General features: G+C 40.6%; 1 protein-coding gene across 1 annotated transcript; it reads right to left on the bottom strand.

The window, feature by feature from the left end:
• Positions 1 to 2117: 2117 nt before the first annotated feature.
• LOC148027573 (uncharacterized) lies at positions 2118 to 2633 on the bottom strand. Its single transcript, XM_087689851.1, has one exon. It carries the CDS (start codon positions 2631 to 2633, stop codon positions 2118 to 2120), a length of 516 nt encoding a protein of 171 aa, XP_087545977.1.
• Positions 2634 to 15824: the final 13191 nt, after the last annotated feature.

Genomic DNA, 15824 nt, shown 5'->3' with positions numbered 1-15824 from the left:
AAGCTAGCATCTAATCAGTTTAATTGTTACTGCGTGTCTGTTAGCGCGTGTAATAGGTATTATCTGCGCATATACACGCGCAATTATAGACGCGCTATGCAAATATAAATTTTTTATAAAAAAGTTGTGGCTTGCTTTTCGAACCAGTGTTTTCCTGCGTTTTTTGCACGTTTTCTACTGTTCGAGCTCGACATCACTAATCATGTCTATCTATCACTTCATGAAGACAATGAGAGAAGGAAATAAGAGTAAAAAGAGGACATGAGGAAGGAAGAGCCAAAGAGTAAAGAAGAAGAGCCAAACAGTAAGGAAGAGAAGAAGATTCAAGTAACTTACCAAGGGAAGGGAGAAGGAGGACAAGGAGCTTGCAACCTAGCCGCCATCTGTCGGAACAAGCAAAGAAGGTGAGTTCTTCTTCTCTCTCTCAATCTTGTTTGCTTTGTCTGTCTGTTTGTCTCTCTCTCTCTCTCTCTCTCTCTCTCTCTCTCTTTACATGCTATAGACTGTCATCTATGGAGGTTTTTTTGCGTGTTTTTTAACCAAGTTTGAAAAAAATGGTCCGACTGTGCGCGTCTGTCAATGTGTCCAGATGACAGTGTAGACGTAGGTATAGATGCGGAAATAGACGTGCTGACAGACGAACACAGAGACACAGATATAGACGCATCATGTAATATGTTTTATCTACACAGGATAATATGATTTTTCTTGTGTAGATGTGGAGTCCTAGATCTTCCAGCACTGATCCTGAGTTGGAATGCAAGAACAACACCTTAGCGAAGTTTTCTAGAGGCGTTAGTAGCTTTTTTGGAGGTTTTCCAAACAAGGAGCAATTCATGGGGGAGATGACCAATTATCTTGGTCACCCTCCCACTGCAGATGAGGTTTTTAGTACGATGTCTGGGATACCTATCGCATCTTTGTCTAGCACTGCTACTACAACAGAAACAAGGCATTGACGCGCATGTTAGACGCGCAAAGTCGGGCGTGTCTATCACAGCGTCTATAAGTGCATGTAAACGTGCATGTAAATAGACGCGAATTTTGCGTCTATATATCTGCGCAAATAGACGCTAATATAGACGCGCCAGCAGATGCACAATTATTTAACCACCTAAAATTAGCAATTCACATAATTAAAAAACCAAAGTTAATAATTATTTAACCATCTGAAATTGATTCTTGAGCATGCACATGTGCGTATGATAAAAACCATAGAATTAAGAATACACATTGAATCATTGAATTAAAAAAATAGAGTTAATAATTACTTTTTCATTGCTCTCTAATGAATGGTAGTTCCTCCATTTGACAAGCCTGATATAAGTAATTAGTGGCAAGCGACAGAAACCTTACAATTAGTAATTTCTCTACGTACTTGAAGATGATAAAATATACTTTCTTTTTATTATGAAAAATTCAATTTAGCTTTAAAATTGACTATTGATTCTTGAGTATGCATGTGTGCGCATGATAAAAACCATAGAATTAGGAATACACATTGAATCAATAAGCAAATTATCTCATCGCTTTCTCTTTTTCTCTCTCCTCTCTCTCTCTCATTTCCTTTTCTCTCTCCTCTCCCTCTCATTCCTCTCCCTCCCTCTCTCTTTTTCTCTCTTCTCTCTCTCTCATTCCTCTCCCTCCCTTGCCCTCTCTCATTCATTTTTCTCTCTCCTCTCTCTCTCATTCATTTTTCTCTCTCCTCTCCCTCTCTCATTTCCTTTTCTCTCTCCTCTCCCTCTCATTACTCTCCTTCCCTCTCTCTTTTTTCTCTCTCCTCTCTCTCTCATTTCTCTCCCTTCCTTGCCCTCTCTCATTCCTTTTTCTCTCTCCTCACTCTCATTCATTTTTCTCTCTCCTCTCCCTCTCTCATTGGCATGGGAAGTTGGAATACACAAGGAGGGAGGTTGGAATACACAAGGCTTACAATGCAAAGTCAGAACACTACAGGGTAGAGGAGTCTGTAAAAAGACAGCTATCAATCAGGTGACACTTTTTGGGTACTGGAATGGGCTAACAATATAAGCAACTTGGACCAAGACCATTTCACAAGTGAGCTGGACAACCGGACTGGCATTAGGTCCAAGGATAATTATTAAAATGTAGATCATTCATTAGTTTTGAAGCCACAATAAGGCCGCATCTAACGGTGTAGCATCAGCCTCAGATTTTTGCCAATCCTCACCCACCAGCAAATCAATAGTGGCTCCGCCCACATCAACCACAACAAACTTTTCTCCTTCTCTGATGGATAGGAATCTAGCATTTTGGAGACAATGCAAAGATGCAGCCTCTGGCTCCAGAACTACTCTTAATAGATGAGGGCTAGCATCCTTTGAGCATGTTCTGCTTGACACTCCCTTGACCATACCAGCTTCCTGAGCACATTTCCTCATCTTTTGCTTGGCAGCTTCTGCCCATATTGTTGGCGCGGAAAGACACCATTGAATATCCTTCATCATCAATTGCCCACCATACTTGTCCCTCAAGTAATGCAAGATAAATTGTGATACTTTCTTGAGGTAGTCGACGATGAGAGACTCAATTGAAAGGCCTTGAGGAAGAGCCTTCGATTTGGATTGACCTTTGTAAGGAGCTTGTTCTGCTAGATATAACTTGAAACCACTCATGAAAGTACTTCCGCAAGGAAGCGATTGCGTGCATGAAACAATGGTCTTGATGGCAATCTGGTTTGTGTTTTGCAGTAGGGCACAGAGGAGGCCTCATGCTGCAGGGGCCAGTCGCACGGTTGATGTCGTACACAGATGTGGATGTCGTGCAGGGGCCATACCCTCTCTTGCTCTATTTGCCTATTATGTTTAACATCTTATCTCTTTTTCTCTCTCCTCTCATTCTCTCTTTTTTTCTCTCTCCTCTTCCTCTCTCATTTCCTTTGGCTCTCTTCCTCTCCTTTTCTCATTTCTTCTCCCTCCCTCTCTCTCTCTCCTTTCTATATTATGTTTTCTTCTCTCCCCCTCCCCCTCTCCCTCTCCCTCTCTCATTCCGCGTCTATTTTCACGTCTATCTTCACGTCTATAATCGCGTCTACCTGAACAATAGACGCGCATATACACGCAAAAATAGATGCACACGTCAAAATTCAAATCATACTTAAATCATTTATTTTCAAACTACGCCTTTCCTTTCCTGCGTTTTTTGCGGTTCTGAAGCTTGAGTTTAGCCGACATGCAGTCTCTTCATGCCTCACCTAGTCTCTTCATGCCTCACCTCCTTATGACTCACCTCTTCTTTCATTTCAAACACACAAGAAGGGAAAAAGGAAAGCCAAGGAGAGGAAGAAAGAGAGAACAAGAGAGATGAGAACAAGAAGAAGCAGCAAGCAAGCAAGCAAACATCAAGGGAGGGTAACTTACCAAGGAGAGGAAGAAGGAGAAGGAAGAAGCGCCACCACCCGCCACACCAAACACCCAAGGTGAGTCTCTCTCTCTCTCTCTCTCTTTGTTTCTCTCTTCCTCTCTCTACTCTGTTTGTGTATTTAGGATTTGTGATTCCATTATGTATTGTATTTTGTAAATCATTAATGGCAGTCGTCGTCCTAAACTCAGCTGACCGAGCGCGTCTGATAGCGCGTCTACATCTCAGTGTAGACGCACATATAGAAGTGAAAAATGTTTCTCTGAGGGCACGTCTTTGAGCGTGTATGCTAGCGCATGTGCTCTGCAGTGTACACGCGATGATACACGCGCTGATAGACGCCCACAGAGACATAGGTATAGACGCACACAGAGACGCATGTATAGACGCTGTATGTAATATGTTTTATCTACACATGGTAATATGATTTTTTTTGTGTAGATGTGGAATCCTGGATCCTCCAGCACCCCATTCAACAAGGAGCAATTCATGGGGGAGATGACCAATTATCTTGGTCGCCCTCCCACTGCAGATGAGATTTTCAGTGTGATGTCTGGGACACCTATCACATCTTTGCCTACATAGGGATCAGCTGAGGTACATGGATCGGCGGAAGCACGTACATCTGCAGAAGCACGTGTATCGAGTGAGGTAGAGGGTAGTGCATGTCGAGGGAGGAGGGAGAGTGGTGCGGGAGGACGAGGAGGTCGAGGGCTTTGTGGGGGTTGCCTAGGTGGTGGCTCTCGATCACCCTCATCGGAAAATGAGAGAGGTGAGCCTCCACAAATGTACTACTCTATCACTGATGTTGGTGGTATCTTGCATGACTTTGAGGGGAGGGAAGTGATAGCCTAGTTGAGGAGTGTCGTGCATGCCACATACAAAGATTGCATGATTCCCTTCAAGCACCAAAAAAATGGTTTGTGGCAAGACGTGCTGTGGGCAGTACATAAAAGGTACCCTAATCCTGAGAATTCACGATTCTCAGATGACTGGGGATGGTCAAAGGTGAGAGACGCGCTTCATAACAAGAGGTCTCACCTTATGACGTGCGCCAAGGAGTCATTGCGGAGACAAGAGCAGGGGCGCCTTGGATATGGCCAACCACCCAATTGCTACCGCAAGGAGTGGAAAGAGGCCAAGAAGAAAGCAACAGAGAAAATGACAAGTCGCCAGCATGTACAGGCGCGACGTATCCAAATGGCAACCATGGGATCGTTGCATTATGGATCGGGTGGTAGGGAGTCATGGGAGGCTGAGTTTGTAAGTATTATTTGAATTCTTTTTTTAAATTAAATTTTGTAATTTGTTTCACTTCATTATGTAGTGTGTTTTAATACGTTGTATGTTCAAATTATTTTGTAGTATCATATCGTTGGTAGGATGCCTACTCCTAGAAAGGTAGGCTACCATCGAGGTCATAACCAGGCGTCCACTTGGCAGCATTTCTACGAGGAGGGACTCATCACGGAGGAGCAATATAATCGCGCCATGAGGATTCCGCCACTAGAAGAGGTATGTTTTATTTTTTATATGAAAAGTATAGATAACTCTAATTTATTGTTTGTAATGGTATTTATATACCTTAATCCTTTGTGTAGACGAACCCTGATGCAGTTGAGGATAGCGAAGGGGGGACTAGCAGTAGCGGTGGCAGCAACGGCAGCGGCACAAGCAGCGGTGGTGGTAGCGATGATGATGACTCTTCTGAGGAGATATAGAGGAGCCCCATGCATGCATGTCTCCCCTTGGCTTGTAATTTTCATTTTTGATATGTATTACTTTCAGCTAGTGCTTGCGACCATGATGTCACAAGCACTAGAACTCATAATGTAAAAAACATTTCATCTATATATATGAAATTTCGTGTGCTATATACATTGTTTTGTTTTCAGTATCCAATCTTCGAAATAATCTTTCTCTATTTTCCCTAAGCACACAATTTGATGTTGATGGGGGTCTCTGGTTTTTTTTTCATACCTCTGTTTTGCGCGTCTATCAGCGCGTCTAAATTGCAGGATAAATGTGCGTCTATTCTCATAAAAAACTTTCAGAGTAAACGCCATTTTAGATGCGTAGATACACGCTTGTATAGACACACAATATGAATATGTCCACTTTTTTATAAATATAATTATATATTTACGTAGCGCATTTATAGGCGTGTCTAAGTGTGCTTCTAACTCTGATCATAAGCGCGCTTTTACACGCGATTTTGTAGACACGCAAATAGACGCATTAATAAACGCGCCCGACATTTCTTTTCACAATTCAAATATTGCGTCTACAAGTGCGTCTATGAACCCTTTTTGTTGTAGTGTGCCACACAAATACCAAACCTTGGCACACCTCTACTAACAGGTACTCCATGCACTATGCATACACACAGATCAGCTGATGTATAGGGATCTGCTAAAGTACATGGATCGGCGGAAGCATGTGCATTGAGTGAGGTAGAGGGTAGTGCTCGTCGAGGGAGGAGGGAGAGTCGTGCGGGAGGACGAGGAGGTCGAGGGCTTTGTGGGGGTTTCCTAGGAGGTGGCTCTTGATCACCCTCACCGAGAAATGATAGACGTGAGCCTCCACAAATGTACTACTCTGTGACTAATGTTGGTGGTATCTTGCATGACTCTAAGGGGAGGGAAGTGATAGCCTACTTGAGGAGTGTCGTGCATGCCACATACAAAGATTGCATAATTCCCTTCAAGCACCAAAAAAATGGTTTGTGGCAAGAGGTGCTGCGGACAGTACATAGAAGGTATCCTAATCCCGAGAATTCATGATTCTCAGATGATTGGGGATGGTCAAAGGTGAGAGGCGCGCTTCATAACAAGAGGTCTCACCTTATAACGCGTGCCAAGGAGTCACTGCGGAGAGAAGAGCATAGGTGCCCTGGATATGGCCAACCATCCAATTGCCATGGCAGGGAGTGGAAAGAGGCCAAGAAGAGAGCAACAGAGAAAATGACAAGTCGTCAGCATGTAGAGGCGCGACGTATCCAGATGGCAACCATGGGATCGTCGCATTATGGATCGGGTGGCAGGGAGTCATGGGAGGCTGAGTTTGTAAGTATTATTTGATTTCTTTTTTAAATTAAATTTTTTAATTTGTTTCTCTTCATTATGTAGTGTGTTCTAATACGTTGTATGTTCAAATTATTTTGTAGTATCATATCGTTGGTAAGATGCCTACTCCTAGAGAGGTAGGCTACCATCGAGGTTATAACCGGGCGTCCACTTGGCAGCATTTCTACGAGGAGGGACTCATCAGGGAGGTTGTCAATAAAGCAAATGTATATATCTCGTGTAGCACTTAAGTATCTTAGGATACCTTTGAGTACTCCACAATGCTTCTTGGTAGGATTTGATATGAATCTGCTTACAACTTCCACTATAAAAGCTACATGGACACAGTATAAAAAACTCTAGAGTGCATCATCATCTAGCCTTCTTATATTGATCTAGAGAGTCAATGCTATATTAGTTATTAATGTCAATGTCCATAGTATGGATGGTTTAAAAATACTAGAATTTTAGACAAAGCTAGCATATGTTTTATATTTTGGATATTATTTGTTACAAATATCCTAAAAAGCTATAAAAACTTCTAGAGTAGGGTAACATGCAAAAAGTAAGTTTCTTTTGTAGCCAGTTTTAGAGATTTCAAGAAAAAAGAAGAATTGGTGAAATTGCATGCTTCTTGATCGGAGTTTATAGGTAGCAAAAAACACTCTGAACTGGGAGAAGAAGGAGTGATTTAAAAGAATTCTAAGCAGGTGTCCTGCAGTTTTACCTCCCTTTCAAAGCCAACAGAACCATCAGATTTGGGATTTGAGCACCAGAGAAGAAGTTGTTGTTTAATGCATGTTTTTTGTCTATAAGGGAGCTCCAGGAGATCTAATGCTTGGAGATTTCTTCTAAGTAGTGCTAGATAAGGAATTTGAATTTCTATCAATACATAGTGCTTTGATTCATTAAGTTTTGTCTTTATCTTGTTGTGTGCCTCTTATCTGTTCTTTTTCTTATCTTCCATCTCATATTCTCTACTTCCTTCTATCTCTGATCCTAGGGGGATATGACCTTTTGACTAAAACCCCTCCAACATTGGTGAACTCGACGTGAAAGGTCATCAGAAGAAAAGACAATATGGGAGAAACTTCAAGCACAATTTCTAATGATGTTTTGCAATAGTTTGTGTAGAATATGAACATGCTTATGCATGTACAACAACAACAATAGGTGATGGAAACTTTTGTCAAACAGAAACTATTGTGATAAATACTCTGCAAGTGGTTGTTGTTCAATATCAAGAATGTATCTGTATATGTATATACCTATGCTCAAAATATGGAATTCTTTGGGGTGGCTCAACTTGCATGGAGCTGGTATTTTGTACAGGTTACTATATATGCATTAAGAGTGTGAATTACTGAATTGTATATGCAGGATGCTAACTGGGTAGCTTTCAAGAAGACACTTAGAGAAGAATTTTACATTGATAACACTAATTTGATAATGCTTAAGACTTTCCAGGAGTGGATTCTCACTACAACAAAAAGGCCTCTTAGACGCACTTTTAGATGCGATTTCTGAATATAGAGAAAATCTTACGGACGCATCTACCCGCCCGTCTATTTGCGCATCTACAAACTCGCGTCTATAATCGCATGTATTAAGAAATTTACACGCAGAAATAGACGCGTAACACACGCGCATATATACGCGTGAATACAAGCGCATAAAAAAACCAAAATTGTTATTTATTTAATTTATTTTGTATGTCTACCAGCGTGTCTACATGGCAAATTAGACGGGCATATAGACACGCCCGTAGACGCGCTTTTACAAGTGCCCATAGACACGAACGGAAAACAAAAAATCTCATTTTTCTAAAAAATATATTTAATTTCTTTCTTAAAATTTGAATTAAATAGCGCATGTATGAGCGCATGTACTCTGCATTTTATACGGGCTTACAAATGCACATTTTTTGCAATTTAGACGCGCAGATAGACACGCAAAACAAAACTGGAAAAAAAAAACCAGAGAGCATGTGGTTGCCTCTCTGGTTTTTTTTTCCCTCTCCCATACATCACATTGTGCATTTGGGAAAAAGACAATGGATCTAAAAGCAAGAGAATTGAAAATAAAAGTCCATATATTCATTATAGATCAAAAACATTTACATGGGGAGTTTAAGTGCTTGTGACCTAAAGCATGGCTGCAAGCAGCAGGCTCAAAGATGGATAATAGATATACACGAAAACAAGGCCATAGAGGAGGTATGGTGATCCTCTACAAATCTGAAGAAGAAACATCTTCACTAGCACCACCATGGCTACTAGTGTCGCTATCCCCCTCCTCGCTATGCTCCACATCTGGGTTCGCCTACACACACAAAAGATCAAGGTTGCTTACGTACATATGGTGGAGAAAATGTTATAATTAGCTATAATTTTAATAGGAAAGTAAGAAAAACATACCTCCTCTGGCTGTCGAATCCTCATAGCCCGGTTGTATTGGTCCTCAGTGATGAGACCCTCCTCATAGAAGTGAAGCCATGTGGCTGCACGGTTATGGCCTCGATGGTAATCTATCTCTCTAGGAGTAGGTATTCTACCAACGATAGTAGTCTGCAAAACAATTATGATATATACAAACAATTATGAGACACAATGTATTAGAACAAATTATATAAAGAATTGAAAGAAATATAAATTTTAAAAAACTAAAAATTAAAATATACTTACAAACTCTGCCTCCCACGACTCTCTGCCGTCCAATCCGTAATGCGATGATCCCATGGTTTCCATTTGGATGCGTCGCGCCTCTGCGTGCTGGCGACTCTTCACTTTCTCTGCTACTTTCTTCTTGGCCTTCTTCCACTCTATGCGGTGGCACATAGGTGGTTTTCTATAGGCTCAACGCCCCTCCTCCTGTCTCTGCAGTGAGTCCTTGGCGCGTGTCATGAGGTAGTATCTTTTGTTGTGAAGCAAATCCCTCACTTTTGTGCGTCCCCAATCATCCAAGAATCGCTAACCCTCAGGATTTGGGTACCTCCGATGGACTACTCTCAACACCTTCTAACACAAGTCGCTTTTCTGATTTTTGAAGTAGACGAAACAATCTTTATACGTCACATGCACGACACTCCTCATGTACGCCATTACATCCCTTCCTTCATCATCATGGAAGATGCCACCAGTATCTGTAACTCTATAGTACTGGCGTACTGGCTCCTCTACGTGATCTACTGGTGAGGATGATCACTCGCCACCTCCTAGGCAACCCCCACACAAGCCTCATCCTCCCCCTCGACTCTCCCTCCTCCCTCTCTGTCGACTACCCTCTGCCTCACCGGATGCACGTGCTTCTGCAGATGCACGTGCATCGGCTGACGCTTGTGCTTCAGTCGATGCATGTACAAGTGCTGCACGTGGAGTACCTGCAATTGGAGTTTGGGAAGTAGTGCTAGGCAAAGACGTCAGAGGCGTTCTAGACATGACGCTGAACACCTAGTTTGCTGTGGAAGAGCGGCCAAGGTGTCTTGTCATCTCTCCCATGAGGTCTTCCCTACTAGGAAAACCTCCAAAAAATGCATTGACACCCCTGTCAAACAAGCCCAATGTATCATTCATGCGATCCAAATCCGGGTCATTGCTAGATGAACCAGGATGCGACATCTGCAAAAAAAACATAGGAAAAAGATAAATTTGTTTGCATACAAAAAATCATATATTACCTTCATCCACACATAAACATTTTCAAAGAGCCATAATCCTTGATCGAATCCAACATTAATTATGAAAAATCATTCAGTGAGCCTAGAATCCTTATGTAAGAGAAGGCTTTTGATGCTCACACATTTTCATTTTCTTCAAGTGTATTTTGCAAGCACTTACTAAGGTCCATTTAAGTGAAAGAAAGGTGTGAAAATTCCATAGAAAAAATACATGGATGCTCATGGCACTTAAAAGTGCTAATAATTTAGCTTTCTTTAGACATTGAGCATAAAACTTAAGTGCTAATGCTTCTCATAAATAAGAAATCCCCCCAAGTCCCACTCTCAAATATGGGGTTGAGATTTAGCCACTTGGTCAGATCTTTACTCCTTATTTGAAAGTGGAGCTTGGAAGATTCCCAAATTCTCTAATATGGTATCGAAAGTATAATGCTACCTAATTCACTACGTTGGAAGGCTAAAGCTTCTAAAAATTTGATCATGAATCAAGAAAATTTATAAACACAACCATGGGATTGATCACATTCATCATTGCAAAAATATATTGTTGATTAAAAAACTAGATCTACACCCCATGTCCATTGTGTTTTTGTTCTTACTCAGACGCGTCCCTAAAGTGAACCCTCTGTTTAGAGTACGTGTATATCCACATTTGAGATGCAGTATAGACGCGTTATCAGATGCGATTTCTAGGTCAATGCTTCTGGCGCGTGTGTATCCTCGCGTGTGGACTGAAGAATACACGCGCCTGGAGATGCGACCCTGAAGTCAAAGCTTCTGGGCAAGGCGTATGTATTCGCGCATCTCACATGCAGGATACACGCACTTGGAGATGCGACTTTGAAGTCAAAGCTTCTTCTGTGCAGAGCGCGTGTATTTTTGCATTTCCGATGCAGAATACACGACTCTGAGACGCGGCCTCAGATGCAATGAGAGAAAACATAAGCTTCGCGTCTATCCCTGCATGTGTACTGAAATGTAGAAACGCTGGCAAATGCGCTCAGTCGGCTGATTTCAGTCCGACGACCACCATTCATGATTTATTTGTGCTATATAAAATGCAATCATAAATCCTAATACACATACAGAGAGAGAAAGAGAAAGAGAGAGAGAGAGAGAGAGAGAGAGAGAGAGAGAGAGAGAAAGAGGACTCACCTTGGGTGTTTGATGTGGCGGGTGGTGGCGCTTCTTCCTTCTCCTTCTTCCTCTCCTTGGTGAGTTACTCTCCCTTGATGCTTGCTTGTTGCTTGTTGTCTCCTCCCTTTGCTTCTTCTTCCTCTTGTTCTCCTCTCTCTTGTTCTTTCTTTCTTTCTCTCCTTGGCTTTCCTTTTTCCCCTCTTGTGTGTTTGAAATGAAAGAAGAGGTGAGTCATGAGGAGATGAGGCATGAAGAGACTGCATGTCGGCTAAACTCGAGCTTCAGAACCGCAAAAAACGTAGGAAAGGAAAGGCGCAATTTGAAAAGAAATGATTTAAGTATCTTTTGAATTTTGACATTTGCATCTATTTTCGCGTGTATATGCGCGTCTAAGTTTACGTAAATGCATGTATAGACGCGAACTTAGACACGCAAATAGACACAAATTTAGACGCGTACATAAACATAGATATAGACGCGCATTTAGGTTTTATCATAATTTTTTGTTTTTAAGATAATTTTTTATAGTAAGTTCTTATCATAAGTTTTTATGTATTTATGATAAGTTTTGTGTATTTAAAATTGAGATCTTAGAATAATTAATACGCCAGCTTGAAGTTTCCATATAAACATATGAATGACAAATATTTTGATTTTGTCATGAATTAGGTTTAATCATGTCGTCATCATCACCTAGTGCAGTGCATGCTGATGAGTCAACGAGCACATCCTCAAGTGAGGATGAAACATTATATCTTCATAATCGAGATGCATGGCTACGATGAAAATTTAAATGCATGTGTGATCGTTGTCGCGGGTGTATTTTTCGAGCACGTCAAGTTGCAATGTCACACCTCATCATGTAGGGAGAATGGGACTGAGAAAAATCACCGGTATTCATTGTTTTTTTTTAACACTAAGATTGCTAGTCTATGTTACTCAATATATATCAATGTACATGAAACTTCCTTTTGTGGTTGAGCAGGATGCAGTGCCACATCCTCAGATGCTCCCTCCTGGGCGTTGAGAGGCTGCAAAACGTCGACGTAGAGTCATCAAGAAGAGTGGAGACTGACGACCATGATAGTAGCCCTCATGAAATGCCCCATCAAGTCGTAGAGGATGAGATTTCGGACAACATGGTACACCATTTATTTTTGCAACCGGTTCAGGGAGAAGGTCACTCTACGAAGCTAGATGATCCACTATACGTAGTGTCATCTACTCCATTGTATGAAGGTTATACATACTCCGTTCTTCGTGCATCCCTCAAGATACTTAACTTGCAAACAATTTATGGATGGAGTAATGTCAGTTTGAATGCATTATTGAAGTAGGTATCAATTCAGTTTGGCTTATGAATCATAATATTAATTGTTCTATTTTGAAATCAGACATAAATATATGTTGGTGGTTTTTTAACTCACTTTTAAAAATATATGTAGGTTATTATCACAAATGCTTTCAAAAGAAAACAAATTTCCAACTGAGAGAGAGGAAGCAAGACATTACTTGACATCTTTGGGAGGCATCGATTATGTCAAGATCCATGCATGTGTCAATGATTGTGTCTTATTTCATGGGATTCATGAGTTCTCACGAGAGTGTCCTGTTTGTGGCGAATCAAGATACAAAGTGGAGATGAAGTCAATGGATGTGCCTCGTAAGGTTTTGCGACATTTTCCGATTGTTCCACGTATAAAAGTTATATTCAAGTGTAAGTCTATTGGAAAGCTCATGTCATGGCATGCTAGTCATCGTTCAAGTGATGGAAAATGGAGGATCCCTGAAGACACACCAGCATGGCAACATATAGATAATTTGTGGACCGTTTTCAAAGAAGAGCCAAGAAATTTGAGATTTAGTTTAGGTATGGATGGAATCAATCCATTTGGCATAAAAAGCACATCATACAGTGTATGGCCAGTGGTATTGGTGAACTATAATATTCCTCCATCCATGGCAATTAAAAAGGGACATGTAATGTTGTCCCTTCTAATTCCTAGAAAGCACAAGGTAAAAAACATGGACATTTACTTAGAGCCTTTGATTAAAGAGTTAGAAATCTTATGGGAAGGTATTGAGGTGTAAGATACAAGGGTATCTGCATCCTCTAGAGATTTCACGTTGAAGGCCATGTTGTTGTGGACCATGCGTGACTTTCTAGGATACGGAGAGTGTTCAGGTCCATGTATATAACTTTATATTTAAAATTTAAGACTTGAATTAGTTGCATTTTATTAATTCACTTGTTTGTTTAGGTTTAATCACATCAGGATGTCATGCATGTCCTATTTGCGGTCCCTCTCTAGTTTCCTCTAGGCCGGTATGTTTAAAGAAGGTTATCTACGACAATCATCATCGATTTCTTCCTATTGACCATCCCAAATATGTTCTCCCTACTAATGGAATGACTCCACAATCTCTAACCATTCGAGACTGGAAGGAGAGATGGATTAATACTGACAGCCACCCTCCACTCGGCGTGAGTCGGTAAGAAGTGCATTTCTCTCGATTGACTTTAAAGTATTTAGCATGATGAATTGTTTACATAATATATTGTTTGTTTGTTAGGTTCTCTATATTTTTTCGTCTTTTGTACTGGACTGAACTCAAGATCAATCACATGTTGGACCTCATGCACATATTAAAAAATGTTGTATCTACATTATGGGATCACTTGATAGGGGCTCATGATTCAGTCAATGTAAGGGAGGATTTACGTAACATTGGTCGCATGAGACGAGCCTGGCCATGCATTGGACCCAAAGGAAAGATTGAGCTATCCCATGCACCTTGGATGTTGTCAAAGAAGGAGGAAAAAATAGTGAATGAACAAATATGTAGCTTTCGAACACCCATAGGATGTATGAGATGTCTCAAGGGAGCCTTCATAAAGAAAAAGAAAAGAGGTGTGGAGCAACTATCTAGTTTGAAGTCCCACGATTGGCACAAAATGATTCAAGTAAGGGTATCTCTAACCATGAATATAGTAATTAGTGGAGTAACTAATCATTTGATCTATGAATATTGTTTACATTCAGTTCGTACTTCCTACTAGCATATCCCATTGTGTATCCAAAGATGTACGTGATATCATTTACAAGATGGGAGAGCTTGTGAGGTGTGTATACATTGTATTTTTTCATTATATATCTTTGAATTTCTACAAAAAAAAAATAATCTCAAATACATCCTGACAGATACGTGAGCTCGAAGGAAATTGATCCAAACACATTGCAAAATGCTCGAGTATTATCTGTTGAGGTGGTTTGTTTGGTGGAGGAAATTTTTCCTCGATCCATTTTGACTACTCAATTACATTTACTTGTACATTTGATTGATGAGATCGAATTTGTGGGGCAGTTCATGCAAAGTGGATGTTTTTTCTTGAGTGCTTCATGAAAACCTTGAAAGATTTTGTGAGGCAAAAAGCACGGTCTGAGGGAAGCATGGCTGAGGGTTGGTTAGTGCAATCATCCCTTGTTTATATCTCTGAATATCTTGCTGAAGTGGACCCCTCTCAACCACGACTATGGAAAGATGATGAAGACTTGAGGATGACCTCTATAATACCTCAAGGAAAAGGAATGAGTAAAGTGCTAACAAAAGAAGAACTTCGTAAGTTAAATAGTTTTTGTATGGTCAATAGTGATGTAATGAGAAAATGAGTGACACTATATAATGAAGCAAGGGCAAGAAGAAAAAGCAAAAGACAAGCATTTTGCACCATATATGGACGTAATGTCTCATTTCCAGATCATCTAAATGCGCTCCCACGTCATATTGATATAGATTGGTTACATGAGAAAATGGAGAGAATGGAAAAAGAGGAGGAAATTAATATATCTCAAGAAGAGTGGGAATACGCACGAGGTTTCTTATCAAAGGTGAGACATACTATCAATTAATTTGTTTCTATAAGTTATATTTTATATAATAAATTGACATGTTTGATCTTAATCTTTTACTACTAGTGCACATTATTCAATGCTATTTGGTGTGAGGGTAAACATCTTCGAACTCAACGTATAGATGAAAAGAGAAATACCCAAGTTTGTGGTGTCCTTGCTCACTTCGAGGATGCCAATGGTACCATGGAAGGTTATTGTGGCTTGATCCAAGATATTCTGAAGCTTGACTTCCGACGATTCTTTATATATGTACTAGATGTGAAGTGGCTTAAAGAAGTACTAACAAATAGTGAGCATTGCACACTCAGACGTCATCCAAGTGGTTTTGTAATCATTGACTCTACAAAATTTCACCAAAACAAGAACACTACAACAGAAATGAGGCATAGATGCACAAAGTCGGGTGCGTCTATCACAGCGTCTATAGGCGCGTCTAAACATGCGTGTAAATAGATGCGATTTTTGCGTCTATATATCCGTGCAAATAGACGCGCTTATACACGCAAAAATAGATGCACACGTCAAAATTCAAATCATACTTAAATCATTTCTTTTCAAACTACGCCTTTTCTTTCCTACATTTTTTGCGGTTCTGAAGCTTGAGTTTAGCCGACATGCAGTCTCTTCATGCCTCACCTAGACTTTTCATGCCTC

The sequence above is a fragment of the Lygodium microphyllum genome, chromosome 12 (genome assembly GCF_053477565.2).
Source record: "Lygodium microphyllum isolate KBCC chromosome 12, Lygodium_microphyllum_v1.1.10, whole genome shotgun sequence".
NCBI lineage: Eukaryota > Viridiplantae > Streptophyta > Polypodiopsida > Schizaeales > Lygodiaceae > Lygodium > Lygodium microphyllum.
Note: the sequence above shows the minus strand (reverse complement) of the source record. Positions and strands in the feature narration are given on the sequence as shown.